The 20,267-nt window shown below is 33.2% G+C and overlaps 1 protein-coding gene across 3 annotated transcripts in view; it reads left to right on the forward strand.

Moving 5' to 3' along the window:
• The window catches only part of LOC145295982 (E3 ubiquitin-protein ligase RNF123-like), a 911,347-nt gene that overhangs the window by 18,048 nt on the left and 873,032 nt on the right, over positions 1-20,267 (forward strand). For all 3 annotated transcript variants that reach the window (XM_080141948.1, XM_080141929.1, XM_080141938.1), the window contains exon 2: positions 19,629-19,707. In XM_080141948.1, the coding sequence (XP_079998074.1) occupies positions 19,629-19,707 (79 nt within the window). The remainder of the gene's footprint in view (positions 1-19,628; positions 19,708-20,267) is intronic.

A 20,267-nucleotide genomic window follows, 5' to 3' on the forward strand; every position in this document is an offset into this window, starting at 1 on the left:
ATCTCTTTTTACAATGGATGACCATATCATCTTTTTACTTGTCACCAAAAATAAGTCAACATAAATTACTTCCCCTTAATCGTCGCACTATGCCTTTTCAACTTATGGTAAATAAATCCATGTTAGTTGTAGATGACAAAAAAAAATCCACAAATGTTTAATCAAAGATCATTTGGTAATTCCCATAATTTTGTCTCTTCGATACCCGAGTTTCCACCACCTTGTTCGGAAGAATTTCCCATGTTATGCACAGTCGATTTTCCATTTGTAATTCGGCTAAACTTAGCCTCACAGCATTTAGACCTCATATATGCCATTAAACAACTTTTTTATTCCTAGAAGAATTATTGTCTTCTGATGCACGAATGTTACTGATTTCTATGTCTTTGCTGACATGTCTTCTTCGACTTTTTATAGTCTAGTCATGACATCTGCATGAATATAACCTTCACTTGGTTAGCTTATTTCCAAACTTTCTTGATTTCCAACTGTTTAGACTATTTCTAATTTTTACGTCTTTTTTGATGGAGATAAAGTTCACACGTCCCGCACCAGTGGATGCCAAAACCTCAACTGGCAAAATAATGCCAATCTTCAAAAAACAACCGAGAACTTCTCAAACCAATCAACGGTTACAGTTCAGTCATGTGATACACAATCATTATCACATCAGAAATAGATAAAAGAGTAAGAAAAAAGAAGTAAAAGAGAGAAAAAAAGATTAAACAGGAATAAAATTCCAACAGAAATTTGGCCTTAAAAAGTTGAGTGGTTTCAAAATGTGGGATCAATTTACTAGAACGTTGTATGAGAAACTGAACACCCGTTATAAATCTATAAATATTTTTTATTTTGCATGTTATTTAATAATCTGGTAGATTAGTGTCCATTCAATAATAATCTGTTGAAAAAGTGTAAAATAAAAGACGAAAATAAAACATACAGTGGGGGTACCGCTTGTAGATGTTAAACTGTTAAACCGTAATAAAATAGATGTATGAGTGTCATTTTCTTTTTTTTAGAGTTTACCACAGTTGATATTAATTATATTTTGGCTTTATATTTTATTTATTTTTATGTTAACTTTCATTTGAATTTTAAAGTCTGACAGATGACCGAACGAAACCTGAAGTCCATTATCTTTTAATCATGTACATTTATGAGGATATTTTAAATAAATTAAAAGATTATTTAAAGACATAATAAAAAATCTGATGAGTTTTTTCAATTAAAACATTATTTAAAAAGTTATAAATGGCAATTTTACGGCTAGAATTTGGAATTCACAGCTGTTGGAAATGTGCATGTGATCAAATATGGAACCTGTAAACACTAGTTTTGCATTGGGTGGACCTGAACATGAATCACCCACCCCCATCATTTTAACCGGGTATTCTGCAGTTAGTACTTTTACGATACATTTTATACTAGAGGGGATACCCGGCATTTCCCGGGTGCATTGCTGTGGTGTAGGATTGGTGGGAATAAAAAGCAGTCTGTTGGAGTAGGGAGAAACAACAGGATGGAGAGAGATGTTAAAAAAAATGTGTTAGTAGGCTGCAACCCATAACACGAAGGAGCAAAAGAAGGTGAGGTTAAAAAAAAACGTGAAAGCAGGCAGGCAAGCTTGAATTCGTAGCGTGAAGAAGGGAAAGAAGGTAAAAAACCTAACACATTAGCTGATGTTGCCATCACGCAAGCAGAAGTTGTGTCCGTCGAATTTAAGCATAGTCACTCGAATGTAGGATGATTTAAATGTTTTGCCGCTTTTTCGAACAATTTCACTTTATACGAAAAATCCAAGCAAACACCCAAGACGACGCCATGGTGGGAATTTTGTTTAACTTGATCAAAAAAAAGGAAAGAAAGGATGTCCATTTGTGAATGTGAGATATTACGATCTGGGAAGTATACGAAAACTTCCAATGGAATCTAACCGATACAAAAAGCCTTTTGTGGACATACACAAACGCTCACGCCCATTTTGCTTTATATATATATATAGACTAGCCTTGGTGCCTAGCGTTGCCTGGGTGTTTGGCGGTGTAAAAAAAAAAAACGTAGTAGTATACAGGCAGGCTCGAACCCATGACGCGAAGACAGAAAAAGTGAAAGAAAATCTGACGTCTAACCCCTACTCCATGATGCGGCCGGAAGTGTGAAGCATTCAAATTAAACTGCTCTGGTCAGGCCTGCCACCTCCTCACTTCCAGGAACTTCAGTTCTGTGTGTGACACTGCTTAACTAGGGCTTGTTCTTTTGATTTATTTATTCCGGCATTCAAAGTCGCCACAGTCGGTAAAAAAAAAAAAAAAATGGGTGAAGTTCAAAAACTTGCTGTTTAGATTGACGTGGAGATGGTGTCTGAAGTAGGGAGCCGAATTTAGCACCAAAAAGAAGTGGCGCCAAAAGCTGCAGAGAAAGGGAGTGGGGAGTTAAATGGAGAGAAGAAAGTGTGTCTAACCCTTGCAAGGAGGTCGTGGTTATCAGCTCAGATCCCACCTCATTGAGGGAGAGCAGAGAAAGACAAAGTGGGGGCTGCGGACAGGACACTAGTCCACTAAAAGAGATAGTTTGTCGGAGTGGTTAAGGTACAAGAATGTGTCGCCAAAGCAGCTCGAATGATAGCTACCTCGCACAAAGAAAAGAATATGTAGGAACACATACAATACCGTAAGGTTTTTATCATTTATTCTCTGCAAATATAAGATTACAAATGTTAAACAAAAAATAAACAATTAGGCACAAGGCCAACTAAAAAAATGGGGGTCTGTAATCATGCTTGTCACTGTACCTTTTTACTTGTCTAAGGGGTGTCCCTAGTTAAAGTTTTTACTCGCAGCAATTACTCTAGGGGCTGTTCTACTTAGTGTTTCCAAATCAATTTCACCCGAATGCGATAAACTGTGTTATTTTCATTCACGTTCGCTTTTCATGTGAAATTATTCAGTTTTCTGTTTATATACGAGTGGTACAATGTTTTAATTACATCTATTTTTTTTTTTTGAATAAAAATAAACTTAATTTAAAAAATGTTTTAATAAGATCTTTTTTGAAATTTTTTAAATATATTTTTTTGGGTGTTTATGCAGAGGTTTCCGTGCTATATTTTGAGAGTATTTCTAAGTAAAATTTAAGTTTTATGGTATTTTTTTTTTAAATTGCGAAGTGAAAGTACAGAATAGTTACAAAAAAACGATCCTCTCCATACGTTAAGAATTAGTTTCTAAAAAATAATGTTATTATTTCAACATCCTTCCTTCTCTGCATAAATACCACTTATTGTTTTTCATTGTTATAATTCAAAGTTTTCTTCTTGGTCACTGAAACAGAGATCCTCCAAGACTAAGGCAATTTTTATTTTGTTCCAATGCAGTGTCTCTGCTTTTTTTTCCACAGATGAAAAACTTACCTTGTCTAAGTCTAACCTTCATTACTTTAAAAAAAAAAGTTTGGAAATTTTCATTAAAATTTTTTTTTCATTCTCAAGAATTACATATATTTTTTCTGTATATTTTAAGAAAATCTATTTTTTATTATTAAAATAAACTAATACTGGTAATATATATATATATATATATATATATATATATATATATATATTTGCTAATGTGTCACCACTTAGCAAAGCCATAAGTCGTTCAAGGATTAGGATTAATGAAATGGTTAGATTTTATGCTATTTCATTGTTTTGACATTTTATTTTTAATGTAGTAATATTCATTCAATTTGTATAACTTGTGATAATGATGCGTCAACATCTGATGACAAAGATACTGTTCTTTTACAGTCCAGCAGTCTTTATAGTGATTCAACAGAAGTTGAATACTTTGAGCTTGAGTGATCTCCCTCAGGTCCTTACAATCATTAAAATTCCTCAATATACTAGGGAATTATTTCTTCTAAACTTGGAGCCAACCTTGTTAATGCCTGCCTCTTAGACTTAGATTCAGGGTTGCAGAGTTGGGTTGTAAAAGTCTGACTCTTACTCCTAGAATTTCTGGGATGCCAACTCTGATTCCAACTCCTTTGATATCTTCCTCCGACTTTGATTCCCGACTCCTTGACACCTATGTGGAAATCTATTCTGCAGATCCATATACCAGCCTCCCACACCTATTCGTTCCTGGATATGACCTTAAACATTATCTGATGGTGAGGCCCCAGCTTGCGGGCTTTGGGGAGTGTGGAGCCATCCTTTAAATTACCTTTACTCCCAGGTCCACTCTGACCTGGAGTGGTAGTACTTACTTGTTAGGGTCCCAACTATGGGTCAAATAGAAACCGACTTGAAAACAAAATATATATTCTATTAAAAAATTTTTCTTCAAAATAACTGCATTTGTACCTGTTAGAGTCCCAACGATGGTTTAAATAGAAACCGACTTGAAAAAAAGAAAATACATTCTATTAAAAATTTTTTCTTCAATATAACTGAAAAGGGTTGATACGCTGTAAAACAAAAACAACCAACTATTCAGCAATTATTTTATAATTACTTTTCATGTATATTATTTTTTTACATTTTACATTCACTTGTATGATAAACATATTCACATATACACTCAACCAGCTTTATTGAATAAATTAAGATAATAAAGGGATAAAATTTTACAATTAAATTTATTATGCTATCAGTTGAAAAGGGGAATACAATATTTAGGGATAGGGAAACAAACCTCTTTAGGCCATGACATTTTGAAGCCAAACCAAAAAGAAGGGGGTAAAAGACACTGTATTATACAGAGAGGAAATTTTTTAAAAGATAATATTGACTTTATGGAAAGAGGATCAAAAGAAAAACAGGAAAAAGCTATAAAAGACTAAAGTAGCATGAGTTGCTTCTTATTGATTTATTTATTGATTTAGGGCCCCCCCCCCCGGATAAGATTGTAATTTCATTTGATTCAGGAACTGGATAACTTTCGAATTACAATCCGATTGCTATCCTATGTAATCCAGTGATCTCACTCAAAGACAGAATTTTCATCGACCTTGTGTGATGTCACAACCAAAACGAAAACAGCTGTCCAGACAGGATTTGCAGTGATCCGATGAACCAAAATATCTTCAAGTGGAAGCATTGCAGTACAGTACAAAATATGATATATCTCCAAAAATAAAAGCAAAACCATACAAAAACTGCTAAATTGTGCAACTGGTAAAAACCAAACAGAAAAACCATGTAAAAAAATAAATTTATTGGACTTAAGGAGTTAGAGTCGGATAAAAAAATCTCTGACTCCTAGAAATCCTACTCCGACTTTGATTCCAGCTAAAACCTCCGGCTCTCTCTGACTCCAATTCTGCAACCTTGCTTAGATCTAATGTCCATATAAAAGATATCCTCATTGAAATGTAAATGTAAGAATGGATGAAAATGCTCATCAAAGACATCGGGAAACATTAGAAAACTTGTGTTGGGATTAATGAAAGAAATACTGTTATATAGGGACCAAATGGAGAGGAAATATTTTTTTAAATTAAAGGGACTGGAACACTACTTGACCTTCAAAGGAGATGGAACATGAAAATGAATATCTCACTCATAGGATTATACCTAAAACTGGTGCAACTGTGGAAGTTGCTGGTGTTGTGAAAGAATTTTACAGTTTATCTACAATTAAGGCTATTTTAGTAGACAACACCAATACAGGTTGTGAGACCGGACTTGTAACACTTGTTGAGAAAAATCAACAGACAAAAGTACACACCATTGGTTTCTCTCTCCACCTTAATAAACATCCATTTAAAGATCGTTTTAGACATATAGATGGAACTGCAAGAAGTCCTACAACTTTCATTAGTTCTCTGGGCAAATTACGTTCTAATGACTATAATCATTTACCCCAAGTAGCATTTACATACCAGTTGGTTGTCCTCTGGATGTTTGTTTTACTGATGAGGAAATAAGCAAACTAACTTTTTATTCAAATATGCAGTAAGCATTTCTAGAGGAAAAGTTGACCCAATTCTCTGCCTGGAAAATGGGACCTATAAATCAGGCAAAATGGTTAACTTAGGCCATCTGAGTAATTTGCTTATGGACACAATGTGCTTATCCACAAAAAATTTCACAGCCTCATTCGGTTCATAATTGAAGTTATTGCAGTTAGCTGGTTTTAAATAAAAAGGGATAACTTCCATAACCAGTAATTGTATATTTTCAATATGATAAGATAAAAAAACAGACACCTGAAATTCAGCACATTACAAAATTTACAGCATACTTTACTTGAAAATGTATTGCATGGTAAAATTAGTTGAGCTAACATTGATGGAAGAAGCAATAAAAAAATTTTGACTATTAGTAAAGATATATGCATTAAATTGGTTATGTCGATTGATCAAATCTTTTAAAATTTTCATAATAAACATTCAAACATTTAATTAACCTTTCAAAGTGGAGTTTAACAGAAGCATTTTTGGAAGATGAACTTTTGGATTCATTGATGAATAGAACTAAGTTGAAGTTTCCAGATTTGCAAATAAATTCTCAAAGTGTTGAAATATCAGTTAAATTAATGGAACCATTTGAATCAATGCATAGGTTTGAAGCAAGACAGGCATATAATTGTAAAAGTTTTGTATCATAAAATAAGGCTTCATTTGCTTTTAAGGGAATCTTACATACAGCAATTTGATATAATATGTTAATCAGAAAGATGTTTTCTTTCCTGTCTCATTTATAAAAAAAAAAAACAGCAGGGGTGCCCAACGTTGCCTGGGTGTTTGGAGTAGTGTGCTGAGCCGATAAAAAAAGTGGTAGTAGGCGTGACGCGAAAGGAAAAAGAAAGTGAAAGAAAAGCTGACATCTTACCGCTGTGCTACGATGCAACAGGCAGTGTAATGCGTTCAAATTTAGCAATGTCAGTCAAAAAGTTGACTTGCAGAAATGGATAGCTAAGTGAATGAGTTTACGCAGGTGCAGAAATGAACGTCTCGCTTAAGTTAAGAATATGCACTCAACTCTGGCTGTAGGCCAGTTTCAGTCATATGTTTCCTCACGATGTTGGGGAAAACCAACTCCTCGTTAAATGGGGGAGTTCTGGCAGCATCCAAATGAATAGCAATTGTCTGATATGAAGGGTTTCCACCACATTGATCAAACCTGATTGCCTTTCTGGACGTACCGGCCGAAGCCCCAGGAAGCTGCTGACTTTGCTTCGATTAGTTTCATTTTTATACGAAAAAGACAAACATTTGAAAGGACAGGAAAGAGGCAATTTTTTAAAACTTGATCAAAATAAAGATAGAGACTACATCCGTTTGCAAATCGTAGATATTATAATCTAGGAAATATAAGGAAAGTTCTGCATAAATGTAACCAATGCGAGAAGGCCGACGAAAAAAGCCTTTCGTGGACATACACAAACGCTTGTGCTCATTTTGCCTTTTATATATTAGACTAGCGGGGCTACCCGGCGTTGCTCGGGACCATATAAACAATGAAAAAATTAATTTGGTTTTGTAATATATTTATTATTCTTATGAGAGAGGAATTTTGTATGTTTATGTATCATTTGCTATTTCGAGCAAAAGAATATTTTACCTACATAAGACGGGTATTACACATATGAAATAATTGTATCTTACCTAGGGTAGCTAATTTACAGCATGTATATGCAAGGACAGGTAATATGCAACACATTTATCTCATCAAATCCCAAGCGATGCCAGGTATTTTGCTAATATATATTCTCACCTATTTCATTCAATCCCGGGCAATGCTGGGTGTTTTGCTAGTATATATCTCAATCAATCTCATGAAATCCTGGGTGACGCAAGGTATTCTGTCAGTATATATTTGCATCTATCTCATTACATCCCAGGTGACCATGTATTCTGCTTGCATAAATTTGCATGTATCTCATTGAATCCAGGGTGACTCCTAGTAATCTGTAAGTATATATGTTAACGTATCTTGTTGAATCCCATAATTCTTGGATTGTTACACATTTCGACAATTTAACCAACATTATCGCTCACCTGTCTAAAATAATAACTTTAAGACATTGTCTTGGCTGGTTTTTCATTACAAACACATCATCCAAATAACTCACATTTCATCATTTTTCATAATTTTTTGACATGTTACTAATTTCAACAACCATGTCACATGATTTAACTTACATTATCGCCTCCACTCTTACTAAAATAAAAACATTGATACATAGGCTATGGTATGTTACTAATTTCTGCTATCATTTTTCATGAGTAAATCCACATTATCACCCCCTTCTATCACTAAAATAATAACTTTTAGACATTGCATGGCTGGTTATTTCATTACAAACCCACCAACAAAGTAACTCACATTATATAATTTTTCATAATTCTTGGATATGTTACTAATTTTGACGATTATTTTTAATGAAGTAACCCAAATAATCGCCACCTCTTGCTAAAATAATATCTTTCATAAATTGTCTGGTATGTCTACTTCATTATGAATATACCAATCAAATAACTCACATTTCATCATTTTTCATAATTTTTTGATATGTTGCTAATTTCAAACGTCATTTTTTCTGAGTTCAATCACATAATCCCTCTCCTCTTACTAAAATAATACCTTTGAGACATTTCTAAGCTATTTATTTCATTACAAACACATCAATAAAATACCTCACACTCCATCATTTTTTCATAATTCTTGGATATTTTATGAATTTCGACAATGAAATTTAATGAGTGCACACATATAATCACCCAATTCCTATTAAAATCATAAATTTGCTACATTGACTGGGATGTTTATTTCATTATAAACACGCCAATCAAATAACTAAAACTTCATATTTCATAATTCTTGGATGTGTTACTAATTTCGACAATAATTTTTCAAGAGTTAATCCACATTATCGCCACCTTCTATTACTAAAATAATAACTTTAAAACATTGTATGGCTGTTTTTTTTTCATTACAAACACACCTATCAAGTTACTCACATTTTACCATTTTTCATAATTCTTGGATATGTTACTAATTTTGAGAATTATTTTTAATAAAGTAACCCAAATAATCGTCCCCTCATTAACCGACATGATCCCGTTCCTCTTACAAAAATAACAACTTTGATACATCTTCTAGCCTGTCTATATAATTACGAACACACCAATCAAATAACTCATATTTTATAATTTTTCATAATTCTTAGATATGTTACAAATTTTGACAATCGTTTTATTTTATTTAACCCACATAATCCCCTCACCTCTAGCTAAACAATAACTTTGATATATTGTCTTGCTGGTTATTTCATTATGAACACATCAATCAAATAACTCACATTTTATAATTTTTCATAATTCTTGGATATGTTACTAATTTCAACAATCATTTTTAATTATGTAACCCACATAATCGACCCACTCTTACTAAAATATTAACTTTAAGACTATATCTGGGCTATTCATTTCATTATAAACACATCAATCCCATAACTTACAATTAATCACTTTTCATAATTCTTGGATATGTTACTAATTTCGACAATCGTTTTTTATAATTTAACCCACATAATATCATTTCCTTTTGCTAAAATAATTACTTTGTTAGATTGTCTAACTGGTTATTTCATTACAAACATATTAATCAAATACATCACATTTTACCATATTTCATAATTCTTGGATATGTTACTAATTTTGACAATCATTTTTCATGATTTAACCCACATAATCCCTTTTTCTCCTACTAAAATTATAACTTACCAATATTATCTGGCTAGTTATTTTATTACAAACACACGAATCAAATAACTCATATTTCATCATTTTTCATAATTCCTGGATATGTTACTAATTTCAAGTCATTTTTCATGATTAACCCCACATAATTTACCCCGTCCTTCTAAAGAAATAACTCTGAGGCTTTTTCTCGGCTGTTTATTTCATTATAAAAACAGAAATAAAATAACTTGCATTTCATAACTTTTCATAATTCGTGGATATGTTACTTATTTCGACAATCATGTTTCATGAGTTACCCAACATTATCACCTACCTCTTACTAAAATAATACATTTGAGAAATTGTCTGGGCTGTCTATTTAATTACAAACATACTAATAAAATTACTCACATGTCATCATTTTTCATAATTCTTGAATATTTTACTAATTTCGATAATCATTTTTCTTGATTTGACACTAATTATAGCCCCGCTCTTACTAAAATTATAACTTTAATACATCATCTTGGCTTTCTATTTTATTAAGAACACACCAAACAAATAACTCAAATTTACTCATTTTTAATAATTCTTGGATATGTTACTAATTTTTACGATCATTTTTTATCATGTAACCCCCTCTTACTAAAATAATAACTTTCAGACTATATATGGGCTGTTTATTTCATTATAAACACATTTAGCTTACATTTAATCACTTTTCATATTTCTTGGATATGTTGCTAATTTCGACAATCATTTTTTCACGATTTAACCCACATAATCTCCTTCCTCTTACTAAAATAATAACTTTGCGACATTGTCTGGCTGGGTTTTTTTTTTTTTCATTACTAAAATACTAACTTTCAGACAATATCTGGGCTGTTTATTTTATTACAAACACACCAATCAAATAACTCACAGTTCATCATTTTTCATAATTCTTGGATATATTACTTATTTGGACAATAATTTTTCATCATTTTACGACATAATCGCCCCATCATGAAGTTACATTCAGGGGAGCTCACTCGCATATTATAACAATGATTGTATATTTATGTAATGATATTCGACAATGAGGCTACATTCAAGGGAGGTCACTTGGATATTATAACAATGATTGTATATTATTCTGATGGTATTTGACAATGAAGCTACACCCAAGGGAGGTCACTTATATAATATAACAATGATTTCATGTTAATCTAATGGTATTCGACAATGAAGCTACACCCAAGGGAGGTCACTTGCATATTATAACAACAAATGTATATTAATCTAATGGAATTCGACAATGAAGCTAAACCCAAGGGAGGTCACTCGCATATTATGACAATAATTGTATATTTTTCTAATCGTTTTTCATGATTTAACCCACATAATCCCCTCTCCTCTTGCTAAAATAAAAACTTTGAGACATTGATACTGGTTATTTCATGATAAACACACCAATCAAATAACTCACATTCTATCATTTTTCATAATTCTTGGATATGTTACTAATTTCGACAATCATTTTCGCTGATTTAACGCGCATAATCACCTCTCTCTTACTAAAATAACAACCATGCGACATTGTCTAGGGTGTCTATTTCATTACAACTATGCACATCAAATAACTAACATTTCATAATTTTACATAATTCTTGGATATGTTACTAATTTCGACAATCATGCTTCATGAGTTAACCCACATAATCCCCTTCTTCTTACTAAATTAATACATTTGAGACATTGTCGGTGCTAGTAATTTCATTACAAACACACCAATCACATAACTCACATTTCATACTTTTTCACTTTTCTTGGATATGTTACTAATTTCTACAATCATTTGTAATGATATAACCCACATAATCGACCTCCTCTTAATAAAATATTAACTTTAAGACTATATCTGGTCTGTTCATTTCATTATAAAACCCCAATCCAATAACTTACATTTAATCACTTTCGTAATTCTTGGATATGTTACTAATTTCGACAATCATTTTTCATAATTTAGCCCACATAATATCATTTCCTTCGCTAAAATAATTATTTGTGACATTATCTGGCGTGTTATTTCATTATAAACACACCAACAAATAACTCGCATTTCATCATTTTTCATAATTCTTGGATATGTTACTAATCTGGACAATAATTTTTCATGATTTTACGACATAATCACACCATCTTCCTATATTGGGTATTCTGCTGGCACAAATATCCCCCCCATCTGATCCGATCCCAGAAATTCTCCTAGAAAACATTCCACCCATGTCATCCAATCCCCGGCAACGCTGGGTATTATGCTAGTACAAATATCCAGCTATGAAGCCATATCCTAGAGCCTTCACTGGCATAATATTACATTGATTGCATATTAATCTAATGGTATTCGACAATGAGGCTACATCCAAGGGAGGTAACTTGCATATTATAACAATGATTGTATAACAATGATTGTATATTAAACTAATTGTATTCGAAAAGGAAACTACAGCCAAGTGAGGCCACTTGCGTAATCTAATGGTAGTCGACAATGAAGTTACACCAAAGGGAGGTCACTCGCATGTTATAACAATGATTGTATATTATTGTAAAGGTATTCGACAATGAAGCTACATCCAAGGAGGTAACTTGCATACTATAACAATGATTGTATATTATTCTAATGGTATTCAACAATAAAGCTACATTAAAGGGAGGTCACTTGCATATCATAACAATTATTGTATATCAATCTAATGCTATTCGACAATAAAGCTACATCCAAGGGAGGTCACTTGCATATTATAACAATGATTGTATATTATTCTAATGGAATCTGATAGTGAAGCTACATCCAAGGGAGGTCACTTGCATATTATAACAATAATTTTATATAAATGTAATGTCATTCGAGAATGAAGCTACATCCAAGGGAGGTCACTTACATATTATGACAATGAATGTATATTAATCTAATGGTATTCGAGAATGAAGCTACATCGAAGGGTGGTCACTTGCATATTATGACAATAATTGTATATTAATATAATGGAATTCTAGAATGAAGCTACACTCAATGGAGGTCACTTACATATTATGAAAACAATTGCATATTAATCTAATGATATTCGACAATGAAGCTACACTCTATGGAAGTCACTTGCATATTACACCAATGATTTTATATTATTCTAATGGTATTCGACAATGACTATATATCCAAGGGAGATCACTTGCATATTGTAACAATGATTGTATATTAATCTAATGGAATTCGACAATGAATCTACACCCAAGGGAGGTCACTTGCATATTATAATGATTGTATTATTCTAATAGAATTTGACAATGAATATATTAATCTAATGGATTTCGACAATGAAGCTAAATCCAAGGGAGGTCACTTGCATATTATAACAATGATTGTATATTAATCTAATGGAATCTGATAATGAAGCTACATCCAAAGGAGGTCACTTGCATATTGTAATATATATACTGCGCAAGCACCTTCTAAATTTTTGAAATTGGACCTATACTGAACAAGCACCTTCTAAATTTTTCAAATTGGACCTATACTGCACAAGCACCTTCAAAATTGTCAAATGGGTCCTATACAGCACAAGCACCTTCTAAATTGTCAAATGGGACCTATACTGCACAAGCACCTTCAAAATTGTCAAATCGGCCTATAATCCACAAGCACCTTATATGTTTATTACATTTTAAATCACTCTTATATGTTTATTTACATTTTAAAACACAGTAAAACGAATCTCGTTTCCTGTCTAGCTCTCTCTCTTTCTCCGTTGACGTCTCTCTCTCTCTGTATATATATATATATATATATATATATATAATCACCAAATCCATTAACTCTCATTTCGTATTATATTAAAATAGGTTGATTAACTCGTAATATGCCTCCCACTTCCTGCCTCCCACCTGCCTCCCTCTCAATAGAATTTGGTCGTAGTGTTACTCATATAAAAAGAAAATGCCCGTTTTTTTTTGTTTTGTTTTGTTGTGCAAACGGGCGTCGATAGTCTGAAGCCTAATATTTTTAAGCGTTTTTTTTTTTTTATTTACATATCATTTTTGCGTATTATTTTTGGTTTAAGTCTCGGATTTTACTATTTGTAACTTGCTAATAACTTTGGTAACGTTGTCATAGCGTAGAAATTTATAGTTTAATTTTTATTAGCGTTATATTTTTTTTTTTTTTACTGATAACAATTTTTTTATATACATATGGCCATTCGGGATAAGATCAAAGTGTAGTATCTGTTCTTCAGATGCTGCACTTCTATTTCTTGTTCTCTTTCGGTGGAGGAGAAATCCTTCACGATTGAGACAATTTTTATTTTTGTACCTTTTCTCCACGTTAAAAAACGACCCTGGTGTCTAACTCTGTCCCGTGGGGAGGCATAGTAAATAGGTACATATGGCCATTATAGCTTGCTTACGTCAGGGTCACGTGACATGACTCAGCGTTTATTAAATTACGTATAAATATCATTAAAATGTCACTTTTTTTTGGCCCCCCCCCTGCAGAAAATCGATCAGTTGACGCACTTCTGATGGTTCTTTTGGGCTAATTTTTCGATATTTGTCGTCCAGAAGGTCGGGCTTTAATATAATACCAAGTTTGTGAATTTTTGTTGTGTCTATCAAAAGTTTTTAGCAGACACACAAACATACATACAAACATACATACATACATTTTCGCTTTTATATATATAGACTAGCGAGGGGTACCCGGCGTTGCCCGGGTGTTTGTGGGGGTGTGTGGTATTAAATAAAAAAGAAACCGGGGGGGGGGTAGGATCGAGCCGAACCCCTGAGGCGAAGTTTGAAAATAAAATCGGCCAGCCAGAAGTGGAAGATGTTTGAAAGTCGTCGAGCGTTACAACGATGACGATGTAAGCATTGTTATAAGCGAAGTAAGAAAAGAAAACCACGTTTTAATTAAGCGGGGGGGGGGGGGGGTAAAACACAAATTTAAACAGAAAAATGAACGAACGTTACGTAAAAAATTGCTTAAATAAAACAGGGTTCAATATTTAAATGTAAAAAATCGAAAAAAAAAAAGAAGACATCTCACACCACGATTCGAACCCAAAACGTTTAGATAATGAACCAACCCTTAACTACCTACGCTAAAGCGGCATATATAAAGTTTGTTCGGTTTATCAACTATTTAAAGTAAATCAGGTCACGACGTCATGACGTTATCTGACGCATGCGTTGTTGACCCTCCCCCCTGTCGAATCTGTCTAGACATCTCTCTCTCTCTCTCTAAGTCTGCCTTACTCTAAAGACTGGAAAATGGCGTCTGGCTGTTTTTATTTTTAAAAACTTCGTTCGTTAATATTTTTTGTAAGCATATTTTTTTTTTTTACTTCACATGTTTGGCTTATTATTTTTCGTTTAACTTTCGTTTCGTTTAACTATCGAGTCTAACTATTTTGAATGTGGTAATAACTTTGGTAACGTTGCCATAGCGTAGAAGTTCATAGTTTAGCTTTAATTAATTTTTTTTTACCGATAACAACATTTTTGAATTGTAAATTAAGACTGCCATTAGAGGTTGCTGACGTCAAGATCACGTGACATGGCTCAGCGGGTTTTAAATACAAGTTGACCCAAAATAAACTTTATGTAGAAGACTTGGCAGCCGTATTTTTTGGGGCAGTTATAAATCGATTTAAAAATATGTAATGTTTAACATTAAAATGTCACTTTTTTGGGGTTACCCCCTGCAGAAAATCGATCAGTTGATGCACTTCTGATGGTCACTTTGGGCCAATTTTTCGATATTTGTCATCCGGAAGGTGAGGCTTTCATATAAGACCAAGTTTGTGAATTTTTGTTGTGTCTGTCAAAAGTTTTTAGCAGACACACAAACATACATACACACAAACAAGCATACACACATTTTCACTTTTGTATATATAGATTAGAAGACTAGCGGGGGTACCCGGCGTTGCCCGGGTGTTTGGATGTGTGGTGGTGTTAAATAAAAAAGAAACCGGGGGGGGGGGGGATCGAGCCCAAAGCCCTGAAGCGAAGTTTGAAAATAAAATCGGCCAACCAGAATGAGTTACTGAAAGATGTTTGAATTTATTTAAGTAAGAACCAAATTGACGACGTCAATGACCAGGTTTGTTTGTTACAAGCGAAGTAAAAAAAGAAAACAACGTTAAAACTTAAGCGGGGGAGGGTAATCAAAGCATCAAAAAAAAGCACAAAAAAAACTAGCGTAAGGCAAACGAACGATAAAAACAGAAAAACAAACACGTGAAAAATGGCTTATGTAAGCCTGTTTCGATATTAAAATTTAAAAAATCGGTGGGTACCTGGATGTTTTTGGGTGTGTGGTCGGGGGTGGATAAGCGAAGTAAAATAAAAATCAGAAAAACAAACCTGTCGTGAAAAATGGCTTAAATAACACTGGTTCAATATTTAAATTTAAAAAATCGAAAAAAAAAAAGAAAGACATCTTACACCACGATTCGAACCGAAAACGTTTAGATAATGAACCAACACGCTAACCAATTGACCTAACGCAACATACATGAAATTTATCCTTGTTTTATTTAAAAGTTTTGTTTGAAAAAATATTATAATTTCCTATTGTCGCATTTAATTTCTTAGTAAGTCATAAAAAAGGTAGAAAGTAGTTGCGTAAAAACTACATTTTGTGTTTTTCATTTTTTTATTTTTAATGTAATCAACTTTGTTTACAATTCCTCTACAACTATCGTCACATTTTCATTTTTTGTAATGTTAAAACTAGATGTTGGTGTTATTATTATAAGCTTTGTTACAGTAAAAAAAAAGTTATTAAAGAGTTTCATTCTTTGTATTTTTTAAGGTTGGTCAGAAAAACTGTTAGACTGTAATTTCCTTCCGAAAATATACCTTGAACTTTTAATGCCTTTAAAATTGGCATGTCTCAGCACTCATGGTGACTTCCACTTTAACAGCCATTGAAATTATTGTTTTTCTTTTGTTTTCTTCCTCAAAAATGTAATATGGGATTGTGCCATGTAATCCAGAACTTTGATTGATCTTCCTTTCTCATCATCATTGGGACTTATTTTCCTTTCTTTCCTCTTTATTATTTGATTTATTTTATAAAAAAATAAGAACCAAAAAATTCTAAAATATGATTGTCTCCAAATCCATATTCTTATTCATTGTCTCCGTCTTATATTTGTGTATGTCTCTATTAACCTGCCATTAACACTTTCAGTTATGATTCCTGAATCATAACTGAAAGTGTTAATGGCAGGTTAATAGAGACATAGTGTCATTAGCCCATATACAGTTTATTAATAGAGAATATAGTGTCATTAGCCCACATACAGTTCGATGTCATTTAAAGATTCCCCTATCCCATATTTTCAGATGATCTAGAGAGAACTGGGTGTTGCATTTTCATTAGTAGAGTCTCTTTGTGGAGGAACCCATGCCCGAAAAATTTAATATGGAGGCTCGTCCGGGAGTTAAAACAGAAAAAAAAAAAACGATTCTTATATTTCTCATTGAGTCAGTCTTCTCTTGACCGTACGATCGAGGTGTATTGAGATTTCTGTGTACTTTGGACATTTGAAAGTGAGGCGGAAAATGAAGGGGGCAGAGGACTTTTTAAGGCAACTCTCTATAAGCAAGCTAGAGGCAATAAAGAAGAGAAAGCTACTGGACATTGGCAAAACACTAGAATTAGATGCCAGGAAAGTGATGAGGAAGGCAAAGTTGGTATACTCAATCATGGAGCATAAATAATCGATGAGCAAATATTTAAAGTGGAGATCCTTTGTAAGTTGCTGGTGAAAACAATAGACCTAACCATGGAATAGATAGCACTTGAAAAAGTCAGGATTCAAGCTAAACTTGAGCTGGAAAAGGCACAAATGGAACAGGAGGTCAGACTGAGAAATTAGACTGATCGGAGCAAGCCAAGAAACAAACTATGGGGAATTCGACCGAACAAAGCAGGCCAGATTAGTGCCAAAGTTTGTAGAGGCAAATATCAATGAGTATTTCCCTCATTTTGAAAGAACAGCGATGAACCTGAGATGGTCAAAAAAATATTGGGCGATGCTTTTACAGACAGTGTAAACTGGCAAGGTGCAAAAAGTGTATACCATGTTAACGGTGGACGATTGTTCTGACTATGAAGTGGTTAAGACAGTGATGTTATAGAACTTTGAATTAGTGCCGGAGGCATACTGACAAAAATTCCAAAATCAAAGGAGGAAGAACAATAGTATGTACAGTTAACAAAATATAAGGAGAGACTGTTCATCAAATGGTGCACTGCGATGAAAGCGGAAGACTATACAAATAAGCTTATTTGAACTGAAGAAATTATGAATAAGCTTATTTGAACTGAAGAAATTATGAATAAGCTTATTTGAACCGAAGAAATTATGAATTGGGTATCAGATGATCTAAGAATATATCTGAGTGAAAAGAAAGTAGATACAGACTATGAGCTGGCAGTGCTGGTGGATGAATATGTCATAACCCGCAAGCAGAGTAAAGCCAAACCCAATTTCCTGGTCAAATGAATTACCCAACAGAAACCACCACGAGTGAGGATGCTAAAAACTTGTACATTTGGACAAACCAGCACCGGCGGATAAAGATATATAGATTACATGCTATAGATGTGCAAAAATCGGGTATATCACATCTAAATGTCAACTTAGGCATGGACCTGAGATAAATGAAGCTGTGGTGACAAAGTGAAAAATATGTATCAACCATTCATCCGAAAAGGCTTCATCCAGAATGGGGAAAAAGAAGCAAATAGCAGTCATCTTATTAAGAGACATGGGGAAAATGCCATGAGACGGGCTGAAAGAGTCCTGTAAGCATGTGACGCTAAAAGGAGTCGGTGGGGGAGGATCTGAATATACCTCTATGTCCAGTTAAGCTAACAATGGACAGAGCAGCAAAAGAAATGGAGGTCCGCATAGTTAAGTATGTATGCGTGTAATATATATATATATATATACACACACACACACAAACACACAACTTGTAACCTCTTCAAACGATACTGTTTATACAAACGCTTAGTCCAAAATGAAAATTGTTCAGGATTCAGCGATCATAAACAAAAAATTTATCATGCAATCACATTATACATCATTAAAAATAAAAAGAAAATAGTCTTTAATATATGTGAAGAAAGGTTGAAAAAGAAAAAAGAAACAGGGAAGAGTATAGAGAAAAAGAAAGGGAAAAAAGATTGGAAGAAAAAGGGAAAAAGAGAAGGGAAAGGGTACAGGTAAAAACAATAGTATTAATTAATAAAAAGATATACATAGTATACATTAAAAAAACTTTTTTTTTTTACACAGTGATCACCACTTATCAAGGCCCGTAAGCCACTCAGGGATAAGGGTTATTGCAAGTACATTACGTTAGTGTGGAGATTTGATGAAGTGTTTACTTAAGGCGGCAGTTCATTAGGAATTTGTTAACATTGGACTTGAAGACATCCAAGTTGTAGTCCGGTGGAAAGCAGGCAGACGGAACAGAGTTCCACAGGCGTGCAGTTCTAAGAAAGAAGCTTTGTTCATGGAATCCACACATGGAATTAAAAATTATTAATAAAAATAAAAAATAAAACAAAATAAAGAATAAAAATAAAAAATAAGAAAATAAAAACAAAAAATTTAAGCTCATCAAGAAAAATATATCCTGTACTTTGTTATTGTTTATGACATTCTTTCTCTTAGTGACATATTTCATATTTTAAAACATTGAACATTCAGTGTGTTATCTCTCAGCTTTACTTTTGGCAACAGACACAACAGCACAGGTGTCTAATATTTGACACTACTACTACTACTACTACTACTACTACTACTACTACTACTACTATTTAATCATCATTTGTAGAGGAACAACTCAAGAGAATATTACTAATTTATTTATTTATTTATTTATTTCAGATCCACAAACCTATCGTCTGATTGAACATGTTTTCATGGACCAGTCGTTATCACCAGAAGCCAGGACAGTCATTCCAGAGTAAGTTTGAATATATTATAATTTAATATTAAATAATGTCAAATTAAGAATTTAACTTCAAGCTGATGATTATGATGATGATAATGACTGCCTACTTGTTTGACAAACCTGTCTATTACTGACAATGACAGGTTGACACTTCTATGTATGTACCTTTGCAACTTTTTTTTTCCATATAACATCCACCACTTATCTGCTACCTCTCTTGACATGCTAACGTTCTATCTTGATCCACAAAAACAAAATCAGTATTTTTATTATTAAAATACTTTCTGTATGCTTGAATAACCTTCAGCAAGCACTCATTTGCTCCTAGTTTACGCAGCAGAGCTCCTCAGACAATATATTTTCAAAAGTAAAATACAGGTTCTTCTTCTTACCAAGGTACTTCTTTTGCATTTGTCTCAAGATAAATATAGCATTAGCCATAAAACCAAACTGCAATTTATCTCTGATTATCTCATTTCTTATTTATTGCTCAATTATTCTGCCAATCACTTTCGATATGTGTTTCTGAAACTTTCAATGATATCGTTTTCAAAGAAAACTTTTCTTTTTTT

Source organism: Euprymna scolopes, chromosome 2 (assembly GCF_053919585.1).
Source record: "Euprymna scolopes isolate OS-2025 chromosome 2, ASM5391958v1, whole genome shotgun sequence".
NCBI lineage: Eukaryota > Metazoa > Mollusca > Cephalopoda > Sepiida > Sepiolidae > Euprymna > Euprymna scolopes.